The sequence below is a fragment of the Galeopterus variegatus genome, unplaced genomic scaffold (genome assembly GCF_000696425.1).
Source record: "Galeopterus variegatus unplaced genomic scaffold, G_variegatus-3.0.2 Scaffold37, whole genome shotgun sequence".
In the NCBI taxonomy this organism is placed as follows: Eukaryota; Metazoa; Chordata; class Mammalia; order Dermoptera; family Cynocephalidae; genus Galeopterus; species Galeopterus variegatus.
The window spans coordinates 533,368-552,815 of NW_007726148.1; the positions used below are offsets into that span (position 1 = coordinate 533,368).

Genomic DNA, 19,448 nt, shown 5'->3' on the forward strand with positions numbered 1-19,448 from the left:
CAGAATTCCTATTTGCCTCTCTCTTGAACTCTGGTTCCCACTTAAGTAACTATCAATCCACTCCTGAATTTGCATCATTTTTCACCAGTCGAATATTTATTTGATAAACAGTTGGATTACTAAGAATAAAAGATTAAGAGAGTTAGGATAACCAGGAAGAAAGGTTTTCCTAAACTAAGCAGTCACCACGTGATTTATTGGGGGAAAACCCCAGCAAAATTCAAAGGCCCCAGAGAAGGGTAACTTCATTCTTTAAGATTGAACTCAAACATTAGCCTTTGCAAGCAGAGTTGGGGGCAGCTTTCTTTCTTCTGTCCTCATAGCACCTAGTAAATGTCTTCACTGAAGCATTTTTTCATTTTTTTTAAAATTGGGTTTCTGCATATCTATCTCTAGCACTGAACTCTGAGTTACTTAAAGGCAGAGATAGTTTCCATTCTTCTGGGTTCACAGCACCTAGCTCAGAGTCTCACCTACAATGTGTTTCATCAGTGTTGCATGGATGGATGGATGGAGGATGAGCCAGTTTTCTAGGGGGAAGATGACATTTAAAGAGATAACTATTATAGTATAAATAATATTCCCAAAGCAAGGAGATTCATCATGTATTATGGCACAACATCCCCAGACAGAGAATTGCTTACTTTAGGATAAAGAAGAAATCCCTGCTTTTACTCTCCTCCTAAATCTCTGGGATTCATCCCAGGTCAGTTCTTAGACTAGAACATTGCACTGGTCCAACCGGTTTCCCTTTCCTGGATGTGTTTTTGATCAGGGCTGCTCACCCTTTCATTTCTTGGGATGGATTTTGAATATGGAGCAGGCAACTCAAAGGAGAAGGGTAATTTTGAATTCATTCCACTGAAGGTGGTGATGGTAGTAACTGGCTGCTATGTCCAGCTCAGCTTTTCCTAGAACATGATTTTAACTGGGGTACTGGCTCCTTGGCTCCCATAAGTTCCTATCTCTTTTCCATAGTGGCCTTACAGGGACAATTTACCTTACACTGATGAGCTCAATCATTGGAAAGAACCAAGCATGGAGTATGGGCACAATGAATGGCTGCCAAGTGCCAGGGACCATTAATAATAATATTACTTTAACAAACCTCCTGTTCCATACTGGAAATAAAATATGTGGTGTGGTCTTTTTCTTGCCTTATTTCTGGGAGATCTGTGGCTTGAAAGTCCTCAAAAGGACTTTAGATGAGATGACAGAATGAATTTTAGTTTTAGTAAAGGATAAAATATGAGGGGTCTTCAAAAAGTTCATTGAAGGATTTGTATTATCTTTTAATTCAATTTTTTCCATGAACTTTTTGAAGTACCCTCACATGGTATTAGTAGACATTTTTATAGGAGAGCCACAAATTGTATAACTCACTTAATTCATATTCATATATCCATATGTATGTAAATATATGTTATATTTTATTTAAAAAACCAATATTTTGGTTTATCAGGATAAGCATAGGAGCTTAAAAAACAAACAGATTTCTGTACTAATCAGTATTCTTGGATGCAAATGAAAAATGCCAAGTCTGGATAACAAACAAAAAAAGGGATCAGAGAACCTAAGATTTAGGAGAAATCTTAAGACAATCTAATGAGGCACCTATGAAAACATCATCAGGGCCATAAAAACAAATCTGGCCGAGACTCTTAGCTGTCCACTGCCTTTCCAGCAACGTGCTCCACCAGAATGGCAGCCACAATGGGTGTTTTATGTTGGCTTAGACACGTGTTTTCTATCAGTTTGGGGAGATGCAAATAGGAGATTTTTTTCATTAGTTTCAGCCAGGTCAGAAACTCTGACTTGTGAGTCACCTCCTTTGTTGCCATAAAGTTGAGCTCCCAATTCTGCAAAGCACTTCAGTGAACAGTGCAGATCTACATTTTCTCACATGCTTGACAAATGAGTTTCCAGCCTTTGCTTGAATACATATGGTGCCTGGGAGAAAGAATTTAAATTTTTCTTTTAATTTTTGAAATAATTTTAGATTTGCAGAAAAGTTACAAAGGTAGTACAGTTTCCTTAAGCCTCTCACCCAGTTTTCCATAATGTTAATGTTTTATAGCACCTTGGTACATTTATCACAGCTAAGAAACCAGCTTCAGTGCATTACTGTCACAAAACTATAGACTTCATTCAGATTTTGCCAGTTTCCCCACTAATGTCCTTTTTTCTGTTCCAGGTTCCCATCCAGGATACCACATTGCATTTAGCTGGGCATCTTTTCTTTTCTTTTTCTTTTTCTTCAAATAACAAACTTTCTCCTCTCACAGCTTCTGTGAATAGTTTAGCTTGGTCGTTCTGGTCCAGGTACTCTTGTGAGGTTGCAGTCAAGCTCATATGGGGCTGCAGTCATCTGAGGGCTTGACTGGGGCTGGAGGATCCATTTCCAGGCTCACTTATGAGGCTGTTGGCTGGAGGCTTCAATCTCTCACCACTTAGCCTTTTGCATGGGGTGTTGCTCATGATATGGCTTCTCCCAGAGTGAGGGATGCATGACAGAGAGTACAACCACCATGGGAGCCACGGTGAAAAGTGCTTTGTTTGAAACAGCTCATGCCATTGCTGAACTGTTGCATTTTCTGGTAAAAGTGCCTTCCTGTAATATCCTCCTGAATCCTTGTTCTGGCCCATGGCAGGATGGCTAGTAAGTCTCTTTCTGTGTCATGCTTAGTCCTCTAAATAAAAGGAAAGAGCTATGATGTCCCCTGACTCTTCCCTGAATGCTGCACAGCATCCATTCATGCAGCCACCTGCCATCAGATGCTGTTCCACACCCGATCTTGTCCCCCAAAGGGGAACAAAAACACCTGAAACAAAGAAATACAAAGTGTTTACTCAAGGAGCTTGCTTTATTTCCCCACCTTGGGGAAAATAGTCTTGAGGATTTGGTAGAGCAGTAATTACAGGCAGACTCCCATTTCTTTATAAATTGAAGGAAATTGCTATTATGCCCAAAATTCAACCTGATATATAGAGGCTTAATAACTTGTAAACATTTTTATATTGTTCTGTTTAAAATAGAAACTGAGATTGGGTATAAGGTGAGCATCCTGACAGGTGGGGAAATGTGAGTGTTTTGTTCACATTTACATGGTTTGGGCTGATAGCTGCTCTCTAGTTAGAGGTATGCATGGACCAGTGGTTCTCAACCACAGTCGTTTTGCGCGCTGGGGGACATTTGGTGACGTCCAGAGACATCAGTGGTTGTCACAACAAAGTATGTGTGGGTGCTCTTGCATCTAGTAGGTCAAGGCCAGGGATGCTGCTAAACATCCTACGGTGCACAGGACAGTCACACTACAAGGAATTATCTGGACCCAAGTGTCACCAGTGCCAGGCTGAGAAACCCTGGCATGGATTACGTGCAGTTTCTAAAGGACCACTTCCCATTCTGCCACCCAAGTGTCTCTTTTTGTGTCATTTTTTCCTCACTTTTTGGCTGAGCTCCCCTCATTGCCTATGAATTCCTTTGGTTTGCTTTCTCTGAGAGTCTGTTTTTCTGGTCCAAGTAAATACCGAGGCAGCTGTGGCTGGGGAGACAGGGAAGGTGGTGCCAAAAAGCATTCCTTCAAGTTTCTCAGCAGGATTTCTCTGAAGATTTGAACAAGCTAGAACCTTCCTTTTAAGCTAGAATGGGGTTGCAAACTCCCAGGTAATACATTTCTTCCGGCTAATACAAATGGGCGCAGTGGCCCATGGCCAGGTGCCTGTGCTGGTCTGGACGAGGGTGAGGAGTGTGGGTCCAGGGCTGCTGTCTCTCCCACCTTTCTCGAGAGGCTAGAAATCCAGACATGTTTGTGAACTCGCCAAGCTTTTGCAGTAGGGCTCAAGTTTTTATAAATCACTGTGTGAGATGAATACCACCAGAATAGCAGGGGGCTGGATGTTACCATTTTGCAGCCACTGGGCTAGTTCTTTGCCTGTGTCTGTGCCACACCAGAGGTGGCTTTGTCCCCAGCAGACATTTAGTAACTCTTACCTTCGTTTGCTATCTCAGTGCATGTGATTTCTTCTCCTTTCCAGTAATGTAATCCTTACTGAGCTCTGCAATGAAGGGATTTGCAAGGGCTTAAATAAATGTTGGTGCCATGTCCTGCATCCACAGGGCATGGGTGTACACGGCCTCCATTCTCCGTGACTGCCTAGCTAAGAAGTGGGCCTCAGTGCCTTCCTGCCCATCCCCCAGGCTTCTGGGATGGCAGAGCCTAAGTGAACGCCATGAATGGATGGCCATTTCTTTGCAAGCACCTCCCAGGTGGGAGAGTCCTGGACCATCTCTCCTGCTGCTGAGGCGAAGTGACCTCAAACAAAAGACTTCCATTTCTCTCCGCAGGCATCTGGCTTCTGCTCTCAGCCACACCTGTTGAGACAGAGCCATGCTTATTGGAAAGAGCTGGAATTTGGCTTTGAATCCCAGCTCCATCGCCTACCAGTTCTGTGATTCGGGGAGAATTTGTTTTAATTCTCTGATTTTCAGTTCCCTCAACTGTAAAATGAGTCCATCAAAAAGCTACCTCAGTGGATTGTGTGTTGATGTGGATTGATACTATTATATAAATATAATATTTAATATCATATTAAAATGACTTACACTGGTCCTGATGCATATTCAGGGCTTAAAAGTTGTTAGTTTCTCTTTCCCCTCCCTCTCTAACTCTGTCTTACTGTGAGCGTGTCAGTCCACATATCTGGCCCTTCTTGTCACATCCCTCGTGTAGGCACCATGTGTTCTTCACTACATCCCAGGTGGAGATTACAAGCACCAGCTTTGGCGTTGGATAGCCTGGGGTGCAAGTTCTGAAGTTACCATATCCCAACTTCTGTCCATCAACAAGTTACTTGCCTCTCCTAACCTTAGTCTCTTCATCTGTGTAATGGGGAAAACAATAGTATGGGCTTCATAGAGCTGCTGTGAGGAGGTAATAAGGTTGCAGATACTCAGCACTTAGCTCATAGTACATGCGCAATAACCACTAACTATTCATTACTACTGTATGCCTATGTCACAGGGAAGTCGTGGTGGTCAGAGGAGATCAAAGGCCTTCAGATATTTAGGAAAATTAAACAGGCAAGAACTTTCTTCCACAGGACTTCCTTGCTGAGTTTTCCTCCGCATTCAGTTAATGTAACCTTTACACTGTGCCATTCTGTAAAAGTGGTGAAGTCTTTTGTTGTTGTTATTTGTATTGAGGAGTAACATACATGTACATAAATGTGAATGTGTATAAATACAGCTCGATGGGCTTTTAATATGTATCCATCATGTAACCACCAACCAGATCAAGATATAGAACATTCCTGACACCCCAGAAGGCTTCCTTATGCCTCCTTTCAGGTAATATCCATTCCCCAGAAGTAACCTTTACTCTTCCTTCTGTCACCAAAATGACTCTTTCCTTGGATAATGTTTTTATTATCTCCAGAATTAATTTAATATGAAAAATACAGTTTTATAACCTTCATTCTCTGAATCTGGTCACCTTAAAATTAGGAGATGTGTACTTATTGCTCCTGGGTTCCCTGAAACCCAACACAAAACCTCCCTCTGACTTCCTGGCCTTGGACAGTGCAGACAAGTCCTCAGGGCATGTCCCTCCCTGTGCTATTTGCTTGGAGGGAGACAAAAGGCTAGAAGGCATGGTCTGCCCTCAGAGAGCTTCTGGTCCAGCTAGTGAAACAAACAAGCCTTAAAATGGAACACCACCAACAGCAAATGAGTCCACAAAAAGCATGTCCTAGAAGAGCAATCTTGTGTTTTCTTGTCTCAGCCCTCCTGAAGACCCTGTCTGTGGTTTGTCTCCCCCAAGGGGATGCCCAGATTAACCACACCCCACATCCATGGCTCCTTTGCTTTGGGGTCACTAGGTCGTGGAAGGCCCGCTGCCTCACCATCTGCTATTGTGTCGTGTGTGTTGTGAGGTCTCCCCTGTAGGATGCCATCTCCTCCGGGCACATTAAGGAGGACTTGGGCAGTGCCCAGTAAAAGGAGGACGTGTGGAGACCACTCCCTAAGTGCTTGTTCCAAGATGCCTTTGGTCAGGGTCCCCATTGTCTGTAAAACAGTGTACACACTGGGAGCAGTTAGCAACACTTGCTCATCACCATTTATACCGTAAAACATTTCAGTGCGATCTTGACAGTTGGGGAGCTTGAATTTTTTTTTTTTTTTTTTTAAAGACGGAGTGGCATTTATCACACTTATTGCTCTCCAAGGAACTGGCTGAACATGAACTGTTCATGATGGCTGCAGGTGCATGGTATGGCAGGCTCTTGAGCAGGTTTTCTGTGCTCTATGGGAACAGAAGATGAGACGTTCTTCAAAAACTGGAAACTCCAAGGCACACCAATGACTGATCGCAAGGGAGAAGGGAGGAATGATCAGTTTCATCGTGCGGCTCTGGCCATTTTCCTGAGGGTTTTAAAAGAAAAAATGGCACATCACTGCACATCATCCAGTGAAAAAGATAGTATGTGTTATAAATAGTGAAGCATTTTTTATTGTAGGTCAGTATTCATAAAGATCACACTTTGCCTGTAAGGAGACTTCAAAACATTGTTGGCAGTTTTGGAGTTTAAAGTACTTATCCTTGCAGGATCACATAAACTCTCATACTGGTGGGAATATATGTGAGCAAAACTACTCTGAAATATTTGATGTTACCTAGTAAAGCCTAAGGTTGCATATACGCTGACCCAGCAATGTAGCTTCTCGTATATATGCTGGAGCCTTGGTTCTCAGACTTCAATGTGTATCACAATCCCCTGGAGGGTGTGTTCAAACACACACTGCTGGGTGCCACCCCAGAGTTCCAGATTCAGGGATTCTGGGGTAGGACCACAGAGAATTTGCATATCTGACAGGTTCCCAGGTGGTACTGAGGATGCTGGTCCCGGACCACACTTTCAGAACCACTGTCTTAGGGAGATTCTTGTACATGCAGGTAAGGAGACGCAAACTAAATTTTTCAAAAACAGTGCTCCAAATAGCCCCAAGCTCAAAACAACTCAAATTTTCACCAACAATTCAATGGAGAAATTAACTGTGGCATATTCGTATAAGAAAACACTGCACGGATGGTCCCTGACTTGCGATGGTTTGACTTGCTACTTTTTGACTTTATGATGGGTTTATCAGGATATGAAACGCATTTTTCACTTACCATATTTTTGATTTACGATGGGCTTATCAGGATGTAACCCTATTGTAAGCCTAAGAGCATCTATATAGAAATGAGAACGAATGATTCACAACTACCTGTGTTGGTGAACGAAATAAATGAGGCAGGAAAGATGACCTACCGTGTGATTCCATTTATGCATCTCAGAACAGGAAAAACAAAACCATGTTCTTTAAAAATACATTCATAGATGGCAAAACTATGAAGAAAAGCCAATAACTGATTATTGCAAAAGTCAGACCTGAATTACCTAGGATGAGAAGGGCGGCATGTCGGTCATTCCTCAGGTACTAGCAATAATCTACACCTTTGGCTGTCAGACATGTCGGAACTGGACTTCTGATTATTATTATTTAACCTGGACATTTGTATTTATACACATCTACCTATGATACATGCCATAATATTTTTAAAAGTTCTTAAAATCTATTTTTAAAAATAAAATGTCCTGTATCCTCTATGTATTCTGGCTCTTTGACTTATTTGAATTTTACGATCTGCCCACTCATGAAAAATAAATCTCTTAAGCTTTAATAGACAGTTTAGTTATTCTGCTGGACCAGCTATTTAAGTAAAGGAATTAACGGTTTTAAAAAACTAAAATTTTGGTATTGTCAAATACATTTGGTGATACAAACTAGTGATGCACAAAGCATTACGAAGTGGAAGACGTGTGAGTCCTATTTGGAGAACAGATTAGAATAGTGTGCAGTTCACGTGCTTGTTGCCTGTAGGTGTAGAATAAGTCATGGGAGGCCCTAAGTAGTTAGATCAGCTGTTAGACGTTGAAGATATGAATATTTACGTGATGAAAGAGATTGATGGCTGTTTGCCACGTTGCAACTGATTTACATAATTTCCCCTTATACAAATCTCATGAGTGCAAGAGTGAAGACGTTTTCCACTCTGTGGGAGGAGATTCATTTTAGAAATCTTTGAAAGGGAGGAGGGATTGAATGTGCCTGTTAATTATATTGTGATGTTCTTTTGCCTCTAAAAATTCAGAGAGGAGGAGTTGGGAACATCTGCGACCCGTGAGGCTCCCAGCAATGCTCATTTCTGTTTCAGAATGCTTACTCTGTCTTTTCCTGATATTATAGTCTTGCTTTTAAATTTTATTAGGCTGAATCTCTTTCTTTACAACATTTTTCAGTGTATCCTGTAAAAAAAAAAAAAAATGTCCTAATCCTCCTTTTAAACATCAGTTTTATTGCAGCATGGGCTGCATTTCCCTTATTTGATCACAGTGTGGATTCCTGATTCACACCTCCCACATGTTAAGTTGACAGCTGCATAATCCCAAAACACATTCTGGCAATGATGAATGCCAATATTTTATGATGACATCCCAGGAATTTGATTGCAGCTGCCCGCTGATATGAGTGGCATCTTTACCATTCAGCGAGTTAAACAGACATATTAAGTGCATTTGTTGTGAGTACCAGATGCTAGAATGTTATATTCTTACTTATTACAGGGAAAAATTAGAAACAACCCAAATGTCCATCAATGGGGGAATGGTTAACTAAATGATGGTACAGCCATACCATGGAATACTATGCAGCCCCCACAAAGAAAGTGGATCTGTATTTATGGACATGTGTCAGACTCCCCATTAAGCACTTTATGTGGATTGTTTCATTTAATTCTCACAACAACCCCATGAAATTTTTATTTAATAGATGTGGACATGGAGACTTGTCCAAAGTTGCACAGTTAGTAAACAGTGCAGCAATAGTTAGACTTGAGTTCTATGGACCCCAAATTCACTTCCTTATCCAGTTACACTCTATGAACTCATGAATATCATAGCTACATGCACTGTTGACTCTCTTCTCAGGGAGATTTGGTTCAAGATGGACATTGGTTTGCATAACCATGGAAAATAGAAAGAGACTTATGTAATAGTAAAAGCAAACATATCTAAATGTCAGAGCTAAATTACTTCCCAAGGACTAAGTTTTCTGTACTTTCCACAACTGAACGAAGATTTAAGAGCATACACCAAGATTCTGGTTATATGTGCTGTCCAAGTCAGGAATTTTCATGTATTCTCAGAGCTGTTACTCCATTTAATATGTCAAATTATGAGCAAAGTAAGAGAGAAGTCATACTTTGGCTCAAATGTAATTATTGATAATGTAAAATATCACTTGCATGTTTGTTTTTACAAGTTCATGTTCTTTTATTATTTACAGATGGACAAAAGAGAAAGAAATCTTTGAGAAAGAAACTGGATTCACTAGGAAAGGAGAAAAACAAAGACAGAGGTAAAGGATGAAATAACTAAAGTGAATGCATCTTCCATCGAGCATAATGGTTGCTTTTGGTGGGTTTTTGAATTGCATAGATTTACGTGGTTCAACTCTATTATGTAAAGCTGGATTTCCATGATGGAATCTCATTAAGGGCTGTTTTGGTCTACTCTTCTTTGTTTGAGTAGCTCTTACTGAATTGATGAATTCAGCTGGTTTTAGCAGAATGTGACTTTGGCCAAGTTTATGGTTCCAATTATGATTCTGGCCAATCAGTTATGCATAAAGAGAACCTGGTCAAGTAGCCATGGACAGCATCTCTAACACTAACCAGCTGTCTGGCAAATCCAGACAGTTAGGCAGGGCTAGCTGGATGAGAAAGAGCTTGGATTTGCCTACCATGACTACTGGAAGGGAACAGTCTCATTCTCTTGGGTTCCTGAAGATGGGCCATTCTCAGCATTTTTATGTTAGATCACATCACGTTTATTTTTTGCCCCATATGCTTTCGGAATTGTTGATTGTCATCGTACTGTTTTGTGTCCCCTTCTATGTCTATTTAGGGAACTGACACTTTAGCCATTCTTTCATAGGAATTTGTGGTCATTTTTAACTAATATTCTTTGAGCTCACATAATGGGCACCTGGGCCCCATTAGCACAGTCCAGTTTTTTGTGTCTTGTTTTTATGGTTCCACATGAAATGATTGTTGAGTGGTGTGGTCATATGAATGTATTTTCATTGTATCTGACATAGTAGATGAGTGTTGAATGAGGACAGTCATATGTCTCACCTTGGAGTTCTTTTCTATAATGATTGAATTTCTGCTTGAAAAGTAATGGAAGACAATGAAACTGGAGGTTGTAAAAATAAATGCATTGTGATCGGTATTGGGTTTTATGCCACACCATTAATCTCAGTTTTTATACCCATACCTTGAACTGTGCCTAAAGTGTCATGACCTTTTGTTCTGTGGGCCAAAAAAAAGAATTCTAAAGAATCGAAAACCATTGTTTTCAGTTAGAGAGGTTTCTCAGCCTTAGTACAACTGGCATTTTAGACTGGATAATCCGTTATGGTGGGGGCTGTCCTGTGCATTTTGGGATGTTTAGCAGAATTCCTCACCTCTACTCTGTAGGCGCCAGCAGCACCACCCTCAGCCAAAACACCTCCAGACATTTCAGATGTTTACCTCAAATTGGAGGAAAGGAGATGAAAGTGTCAGTAATCCCCCCCCCCTGGCTACACAGTAGAACCCCTTGTGGTGCTTTTAAAAATTCCAATGTCCAGACCCCACTCCAGAGAGTCTGCGTCCACCTGTCTGCAGGGGTAGCTTGGGCATGGACGTTTTTATGAGCTTCTGATGTGCAACTTCTAGGACAAGAACTCTGGTCTGTATTGACCAGGATACTCACCAGAGCATGTCCTATCCTAGCAGAATCTGCTGCTGGAATAATGAAGGTCAAGGGTTGTCCAGCTATCTATCATTGTCTGATAAATTGTATTATACTTAATTAGTTGATGTGTTCTCACCTTTGTTTTTTAATGACTTGAATATTAGTAGCCAGCATTGCTCTTTTAAATGAGTTTTTACGGGGCCGGCCTGGTGGCGCACTGGAGAGTGCGCTGCTTGGGAGCGCGGCGGCGCTCCTGCCAAGGGTTTGGATCCCATGTGGAGACCGGTTCCCGCTCACTGGCTGAGCGCGGTGCGCACGCGACACCGAGGGTTGCGATCCCGTTGCCGGTCAGTAAAAAAGACAAAAAGGAAATAAATAAATGAGTTTTTGCTCATTCTATTCCTTCAGTAGAGCACCTTTACCTCTCTAGACTAGAGCAATTCTCGTGTATATCACTCAGGTGGGTATTAGTCATATATTATCTTTTAAAGTAGGTTTATTCTAGGGTGATGATATTGATATTGGAATTTAAATACTTATAATGTAGACTTTAGGTGATTCTTTAGCAAGTGCCCAAATGGCACTAGACTAAGCAGAATAAGCATTTTTGCAGGAGATAGTTTTCATCTCAACAGAAGTAGATGCATGCATGCTTGCTTATATTGCATACAAAATAGCAGGAAGCAAGAGTGCGAATGAGCGGGGAAGGAAGGGCTGGGGAAGTAACCGACCAATATTCATGGCCATAATACAGTTTCCAGACCAAACCCTATACGTGAGCTCAGTGAAAACTCGGCAGTGCACTCTACTGCTGCACAGGGAGCTGACTGGGAAAAGGAAGGCAGGTCCTGCTGGTTCTAAAGAAAAAACACCGTCCACCCAACTAAGGGGAGAAGTATCAGTATCATGGCAGAAGAGGTCGGTTTTTCAAAAAGGAGCTTTGATGTTGAAAAACAAGGTTTAAATGAAGGTTAATTATGTATAGCATCTTTTCTGGACATGAAACCCTGTGCATGTCAACTCTGGGAGCTGTTACATGGATGTCCTGGGAACACGGCATGAGAGGGGCGGTGTGCTGGTCTGGAACAGTTGTATCGGTCCACATTATTTCCTTCCAGTGGAATATTAGCATGTGGGTTCATAACAGCTGCACATGTGAAAAATGATCATCATTTGAATCCAAAAGTAAAAGAAGAAAAACAGGAAACTCTAAATGACCTCTGGGGTTAGGTCATTTAAAAATAAACAGGAGCAGCTTTTTAGAATTGAATTGCTCTCCCAATAAAGAGTGATTCATAAATGTTTGATACGCTGCTATATTAGTTGATTCAATCAGAATGAATTATGTCCTGTATGTTATTTAATTGCCTTGGTATAATATACAGTAGATCATGTGACACTCCTGTGTCCCTCCTCCCACTTAAGCAGTGCCCGTGTGACTTTTCATTTCCATATGGAAATTAATTCAGGATTGACACTGGTTCAGAAAACGTATTTTCATACAGAACAGTTCCAAGTCTTTAATTTCTCTTAGTTAATTTACTTGACAACCAAAGTGTTTTTAAAACATTCAGAACTTCAGAAAATTTTTTTCTTTTGTCAAAAAGAAATGAGTTTTTTAGGGGAAGGTTTAAAAATAACTACTTTGCTCTAGTTAATGTGCTTCCTAATCAAAGCACATGGGGAGTAGGTTTTACTGTGTCGTAGTTCTGGGAGATAGGTTCCCTCCCACCAGGACATTTTCAGATTATGGCATATATTTATTGCCCTAACATCTGGGGATAGTTCATTTCTGGCACCTTTTTTATGTTGAAATCATATTATGCCATGTTTTACTGTTCCTCACTCTCTAAGTATGTCACTATTTGTGAGCTGTGAAATAACACTATACAGGAATATTTGATACAACTTTTATTTTTATAAAACAGTAGTAAGAAAAATCAAGTATCAGTTATCACTATGAAGAAAATTCTCTAAGAAAATATATTGCATGCTGCCATTGAGTGCTATAAGAGAGAAAAAGGGCGAGTGTGGTTCCAGGCAAGGGTAGGAAAGGGCCAGCTCGCCAGGACTGTGTGGGCCATGGCACAGCTTTGGGTCTGTATGCTAAAAGCACTGAGATGCTATCCAAGTGTACTAAGGAGGGGCAATTTCGTGGTGTCTTTAAACAGATTGCCCTGCTGCAGTGACAGACATGAACTTGGGATGGGAGTGACACAAGAGCGGAGGGAGGAAGGCCAATTAGGGGGCTATTTGGAAGTCCAGGAGAAAGACAATGGTCTCTTGGACTAGGGTGGGAGTGATGGTAGGAGTGGAGAGAGACGCTCTGGAAGTCTCCCAGATGCGGCACTGAGAGGCAGACAGTTGGGTTCATCTGGATTGGGGTGTTGGAGCACTTGAATTTGGAGGGAAGCAAAGATCAGCAGGGGCTAATGGAGCAGAGAAATGTGGAGGTAAGGGCCTTTGTAACAGGATGAGCTGACAGAGCATGCCAGAAGGATGGGAGCTGTGGTCAGAGTAGAAGACTAAGTCTAGGGGGGAATAACTTCTGGTAAGGACAGGGTCCAGGGTGGGTCTAAGGGAATGGGTGACAAAAGTGGCATGCAGGAAAAGGAAAGAGGAAGAGGAAGAGGTCAAGGAGACATGAGGACAGAGAGTCAGATGGGTCATTTAGGAAGACGTCCAAGTCACCAGGAGGATGGTAGTTTGGGGGTGTGAACGCGAGTCAAATCAACAATAGAAGATGAAAATGATCAAGAGACAAGAAGAAACTTGCAGTAGCAGGTTTCTGCCACAATGTGGGAGGGGGTGAAGGTCTGGAAGTAGCAAAAGGGAGCTAAGAGAATCACCTGCCACCTCCTGAACCTGTGGTTCATGGAGAGTAGACAGTCACTACTAATGAGGACATCAGGAAAAAGGTCTCCTTAGTGAACACGCACCATAGATCAGGACATGGTATCAATCATCTCTGGTCCCAGCACAGTGAGTCTTGGGCAATGTCCTTGTGGTCTTTGAAATCACAGAGAGTTGTGGGTGCTCAACACTTTATTTACACATAAAAGAGGGTTTTGATCAGTTGACCTGTGATGAGTCCTCAATTTCACAATAGCCATATTTTTTAGAAGAAATGCTATTCAGAGTCCTGCCTACATTTTATACAGATTAAGTAGGAACTGCAACACAAGCTTAGAGCATAGAGAGGTCTCCTTTCTGAAGCATGTGAGAGTCCTTAGGGCAAGCGACAAGAAACTAAAGAGGCTACATGAAAACCCTACCACTGAAAGAATAAACTCAGCCAGAAAAGAAAGTCTGTTAGAAAGAAATAAAAATATGTTATGGGTAGCTACCTCTCTTGAATGTGAATAAAAGAGAAAGAAAAATTGGGGGAGGACGACTTCAAGTATTTCACCTGTTTAATTTGTATTCAGTTATTCCAATTTACAAATAGGGTGACAGACTTCCAGATATTAAAAATGACAGATTCCAAAGTAAGCAATTTTTCTTCTTTTTTTCAGAGATATTAGAAATCTCTAAATGAGTCTGGTTGGGTTTTTTTTAATACGGAAAAAATGGCTAGGAGAAGACTCAATAGCCCCCACCTTGTAGTAAGTCCCTGCTGTGGGTATGCCTACATGAGCAAACACGTGTCACTTGATACATTTGTCAATGTTCTTTTCGCTGCTATTATCCGCCATCAATGTCTGTATATTTCATGGAGCTGTCAGCCTTACCATCCACATTTCCAGACTTTTCCTGATTTTTTTCTAAGTAAGAATATTTGATTATTTCCACAGACAAGATAGTGTTGATTTATCTAAGAAATCCTCAGGGTGCACAGCAGATGGGCGGGTACTGTCCCCTTTGGTTCTTAATTTTGCTGCTGGTGGAAATGGCCTTTTATCAATAGTGAGTAATGGCTCTTGCTACACTGTCCATATTCATCACTTAAAGGAGAAATTCCTAATTTTTTAAAAAATTATTATATGTCACTTAGTTTGTTGATAGAGAATCACAAGCAGCCTCTGAAAGTAGCAAAATTCTGAAGTTTTTATTTATTTATTTTTTTTTTTGTCTTTTTTCCGTGTCCGGCAACGGATCGCAACCCTCAGTGTTGCCCCCGTACCGGACCGGGGACCGGCAACGGGATCGCAACCCTCGGCGCTGCTCCCGCGCCTCGCTCAGCCAGTGAGCGGGAGCCGGTCTGTACGTGGGATCCGAACCCTCAGACGGGAGCACCGCCGCGCTTCCCAAGCGGCGCACTATCCAGTGCGCCGCCGGGCCGGCCCTGAAGTTTTTATTTTTTACCTCAAAAAAAAAAATTGCATGTTTCAACAAAACCAGAGGTATAGGCTCTTCAAGCAGCATTTCTACTTTTAATGTTGACTTGGCCATTAGCCCAGTGATGTTAAAAATGTTGCCAAGGACTAAGTAGGAAAACCTTTTAAAGCCTCTTTCCACCTGATTTAAATGTTAGATTTTCTTTCAAAAAACAAACAACCTTAGAATTATTTTCCCTTGGTTATGCTGGTTTTATTCATAGGGAAAAACAAGGGAGAGGCTCCAATTTGCTGCTGCTAAGAGACCGAATTTTGAGTCTAAAAGGAATAATGCATTTCATTAAATTATTAATGACTTTCAGCACAAATCTGAAATATTGCCCATAAAATGCCTGGTCTTAAAGATGTAATGTATATGTATACAAATGGACTTAGTGCAGGGATCCAGAAAGCAACTGTATATCCACCTCCAAATAAAGCCATAGATTTCCACATTATGCCTCTTCCCGCAAATTGACCTTACTAGAGAATTTAACAAATTGTATCCTGGGCCTCCCACCAGATATTTTGTGGTGGAGTCCACTTCTGCATGTGGCCAGCAGAGTGGCTTGAGTGTAGATCATGAGGGTGACAGCCCCACCCAGCTGGCTGGAGATGGGATGTGGAGATGACGAACACAACAAAAAAAAGAGCAGACTTCTTCCTGAGCTGTTCCCAAGCTGCTCCTCTGCCTCTTGGGTTATCATTTCACCTGCTGCATCTTTTCCTGGGAACCCCAAAGTGTGGCCAGTTACTGAATTGCAGCTTTCACTAACGCATCTCTCTGTTATAACGCATGATAGTCACTCGGTATAATTCTTTACACGTCTGACTCTCCCCTCCTCCACCCCCCACTCTGAACCCCTCAAGAGCAAGGACTGGACCTTTTATAAGTCTGTGCCCCCAATGTGGAGCTTGTCATGGCGCATAGTAGGTATTCAATAAATGCTTGTTGGATGAGGGGTATATGCAAATTCCTCATGCCTTACAATCTTTGAGGGCTTCTGAGACATATAAATCGAAGACTAACTGTTTGTAAAACTGCTCTTCATGAGGATAAAGCATTACCTACATTCTCTCAAAAATGTCATACTTCTCTGTAAAGTTATTTCCTTTAAAACAGACATGAGACGTGGAGGAAAACTAGAGACCTAGATTTCTAGAACATGTGTTTATACATACGAGACCTAGATTTCTAAAACATGTGTTTAGACATACTAGCCTTCTTTCTTGAAATGGAAACTTTGGCCATTCTGATCAACACAACAGTCATCACTGTATTTTGATTGATGAATTAATTCTTTGAAAACAATCATTTGAATACATCTGCCCTTAGGTCTGAAACCTGAATGAAAGTATTCACTGGCTGGGGCAGTCTCTAAAAGTGAATGTCTGTTTTCTGATTCCAGAATTCATCCCGCAGGCATTTGGAATGCCCTTATCCCAAGTCATTGCAAATGACAGGGCCTATAAACTCAAGCAGGATTCGCAGAGAGAGGAGCAGAAGGATGCATCCGATTTTGTGGCTTCCCTCCTCCCATTCGGAAGTAAAAGGCAAAACAAAGAACTCTCAAGCAGTAACTCATCTCTCAGCTCAACCTCAGAAACCCCAAATGAGTCAACGTCCCCAAACACCCCGGAACCGGCTCCTCGGGCCAGGAGGAGGGTGAGTTGGCCAGTGTTTCCTCTGACACCGATGCTAGGAAAACTGAAGATGCATAATGTTATTCTTGGAGTCTTTGTTCATGTGAAAACTGGATATGTAGTTTGTGTCCAAGTATCTGTCAACAACTCCATCCAAGGAGAATTTGCACTGGGCATGTGGCACCTGGCACACCCTCAAACCTTTCCCTGACACCTCTCAGAGCTGTTGGGTGTCCCTCCTTTGTTATCCCTATGCCCCATGGTATCCTAAACATTCTACAATACAACCATTGAGCCCCATCTGTTGTAACCTGTTGTCTTGCCAGACTTTCCCACTAGACTGCCAGGCGTGAGGGCAGGGCCTGGTGTTTTTGTTAATTTCTTAATCACCCTTCTGAGAACATGCCTCACCGAATGAATTGGCCGCAGGTCTTCTTAAACCATTAGAGTTTTCTTGATCAAGGGAGCATTTTTTCCTCCAGGAGAACCACAGAATCCTTCATATATCCTCTTTCAAATCAATACTGTAACCATCTGGTACCAATTCTTAAGTGAGTACTATGTTCTAGGCACTGCGTTATTATTTGGCATTTCAAATTTCAAACCTGGAAAGCTGAGTTTTTCAGACAAATTGACTGGTGATTAGATGAGCCAGCTGACAAGAATCTCTAAACCTTCCTAGGTTGCTCTCCCTTTCCTCTCACCTGGAAGCCCTAAATCTTTGCCACCTCCAGCCATTGCAGACCGCTCTAGTGGAAACCCCAGACACTTCCCATTCAAAACCCACATTTCTCCAACAGCCTCCAACATTCAGGACTTATCCAAGGTGGAGGGAGACCTGAATCACTGCTGTTTTTTCAGTTTTGCTGAAACACCAAAACTCTAAATTTGAGCTTTTGGAGAATCTAGGGCCCAGGTAATGAGCCTCCCAAGTGCCATCACCTCTGTCCAGGCCTTGCTAGGACACTAGAAGCCAATTTCCTCTACACTCATTGAGGACAGCTGGCTAGAGCAGACACGGTGGGTTCCCTGCTCCCTTTCCCTGAGCATTTACCGTTCCTAGCACACCGGCTCACCTTCCACCTGCCAGCATATCATCTGTCTGGTGGCCAGAAGCACCTGGACCACGTAGATGGCAGGCTGTAAGTCTTGAGGAGAGAATGTCACCTCCCTGCCGCTACCAGACACTGCCCTTAATCAGTGATTCTTGAGACTTGGTATATAAATTCCCCAGCTCCCTCACTCCTTCATAGGGTGGTCCTGCAACACATGGTCTACATTGTCTCCTAGAGTCCTCCAGGGAGCATGGCCACCGGCTTGATTATGCTCCCTTCCCTGGCTGCCATTCCTTTCCCATCTCATTTCCCCACTCTTCTACCAGTGTTTCCTGGGACCACCCCACTAATAAAGCACTTTGTGCTGCTTCTGGGGGAAACTAAGACCATTTTATAGAATTTTCCTATTTAAAAAAATCTACTTCCTAGAGCCCCAGTAAAGTGTTTTTTTTTTAAATTCACAAGACTTCTCTGGCTTTACCTCATTTGTTGAGTATGTGATTTTTTTCTTGTTTCAAGCAATGAAGTGGTTGGGGCAAAATATTTTAATTATATGTTTCCCATCTCTCATCTTCCATTTGGAAAATTTTGTCTGTTGTGGAAATTGTAACTGTCATTCCCTTACCCTATGTTGTGGAGGTTTCCTAACTTTTTCAAAAGGCATTTTAAAAATATATACAAACAGCACAATGAATAAAAATCAAGCAGTATTATTTCAACTGTGATGAATAGTCATGGGCAAAAGGATTTATTGGCTAGCATCTGGAAGCAGCTGTCTTTCTTTTCTGTCTGTCCTCTTTGTTCATGTCTGTGTGTCATTTGTAGGGTGCCATGTCAGTGGATTCTATCACAGATCTTGATGACAATCAATCTCGACTACTAGAAGCTTTACAACTCTCCTTGCCTGCTGAGGCTCAAAATAAAAAAGAAAAAGCCAGAGATAAGAAACTCAGTCTGAACCCTATCTACAGACAGGTGCCCAGGCTGGTGGACAGTTGCTGTCAGCACCTAGAAAAGCATGGTAAGTAGACTTGTCTGCCAGCAACCATTCATCCAAGCATCATTCACTGAAGCAACCAAGTTCAATTCTGTGTTCATTTGCTCGGGCTCTGGACCAAGATCTCCTTTGGGAAGAAAGTGTATGGATGTGAGTGTTTGCTTAGGAGATTACCGGGATAAACAAGATTGTGGGAGGAAAAAAAACAACTTGATGGTATTCAGACTGCTCAGCCCCTGAGAGTCCTCAAAAGTGACCCCGAAGGCCAAGTAATTTAAAGAAGGGCCATGTCTGTTAGGCTGGGTCTGTCCCCAGGTCCCCCTTCCAACAGAGCAAAGCCATTTTTATTTTATTTTTTTTATTTATCAAGCTTACTCACAAGGTTTTCTTTAACAAATAAAAGCTCAGGTTGGCTGATTAGCTCAGTTGGTTAGAGTGTGGTGTTATAACACCAAGGTCAAGAGTTTGGATCCCCTTACCAGCCAGTCACCAAAAAACAAAACAAAACAAAAAATAATAAAAATAACACTTCATTTTCTTTAAAAAAAAAAAAAAAAAAAAAAAAGATTTGGAAATAATTGCTTAAGTGAA

General features: G+C 41.8%; 1 protein-coding gene across 1 annotated transcript in view; it reads left to right on the top strand.

Annotated features, from left to right (window-relative positions):
• Positions 1–19,448, top strand: part of ARHGAP6 (Rho GTPase activating protein 6) — a 482,346-nt gene that overhangs the window by 415,664 nt on the left and 47,234 nt on the right. The window contains 3 exon segments of the mRNA XM_008571217.1: positions 9,392–9,463; positions 16,571–16,827; positions 18,686–18,881. Coding sequence (XP_008569439.1) covers positions 9,392–9,463; positions 16,571–16,827; positions 18,686–18,881 — 525 coding nt within the window.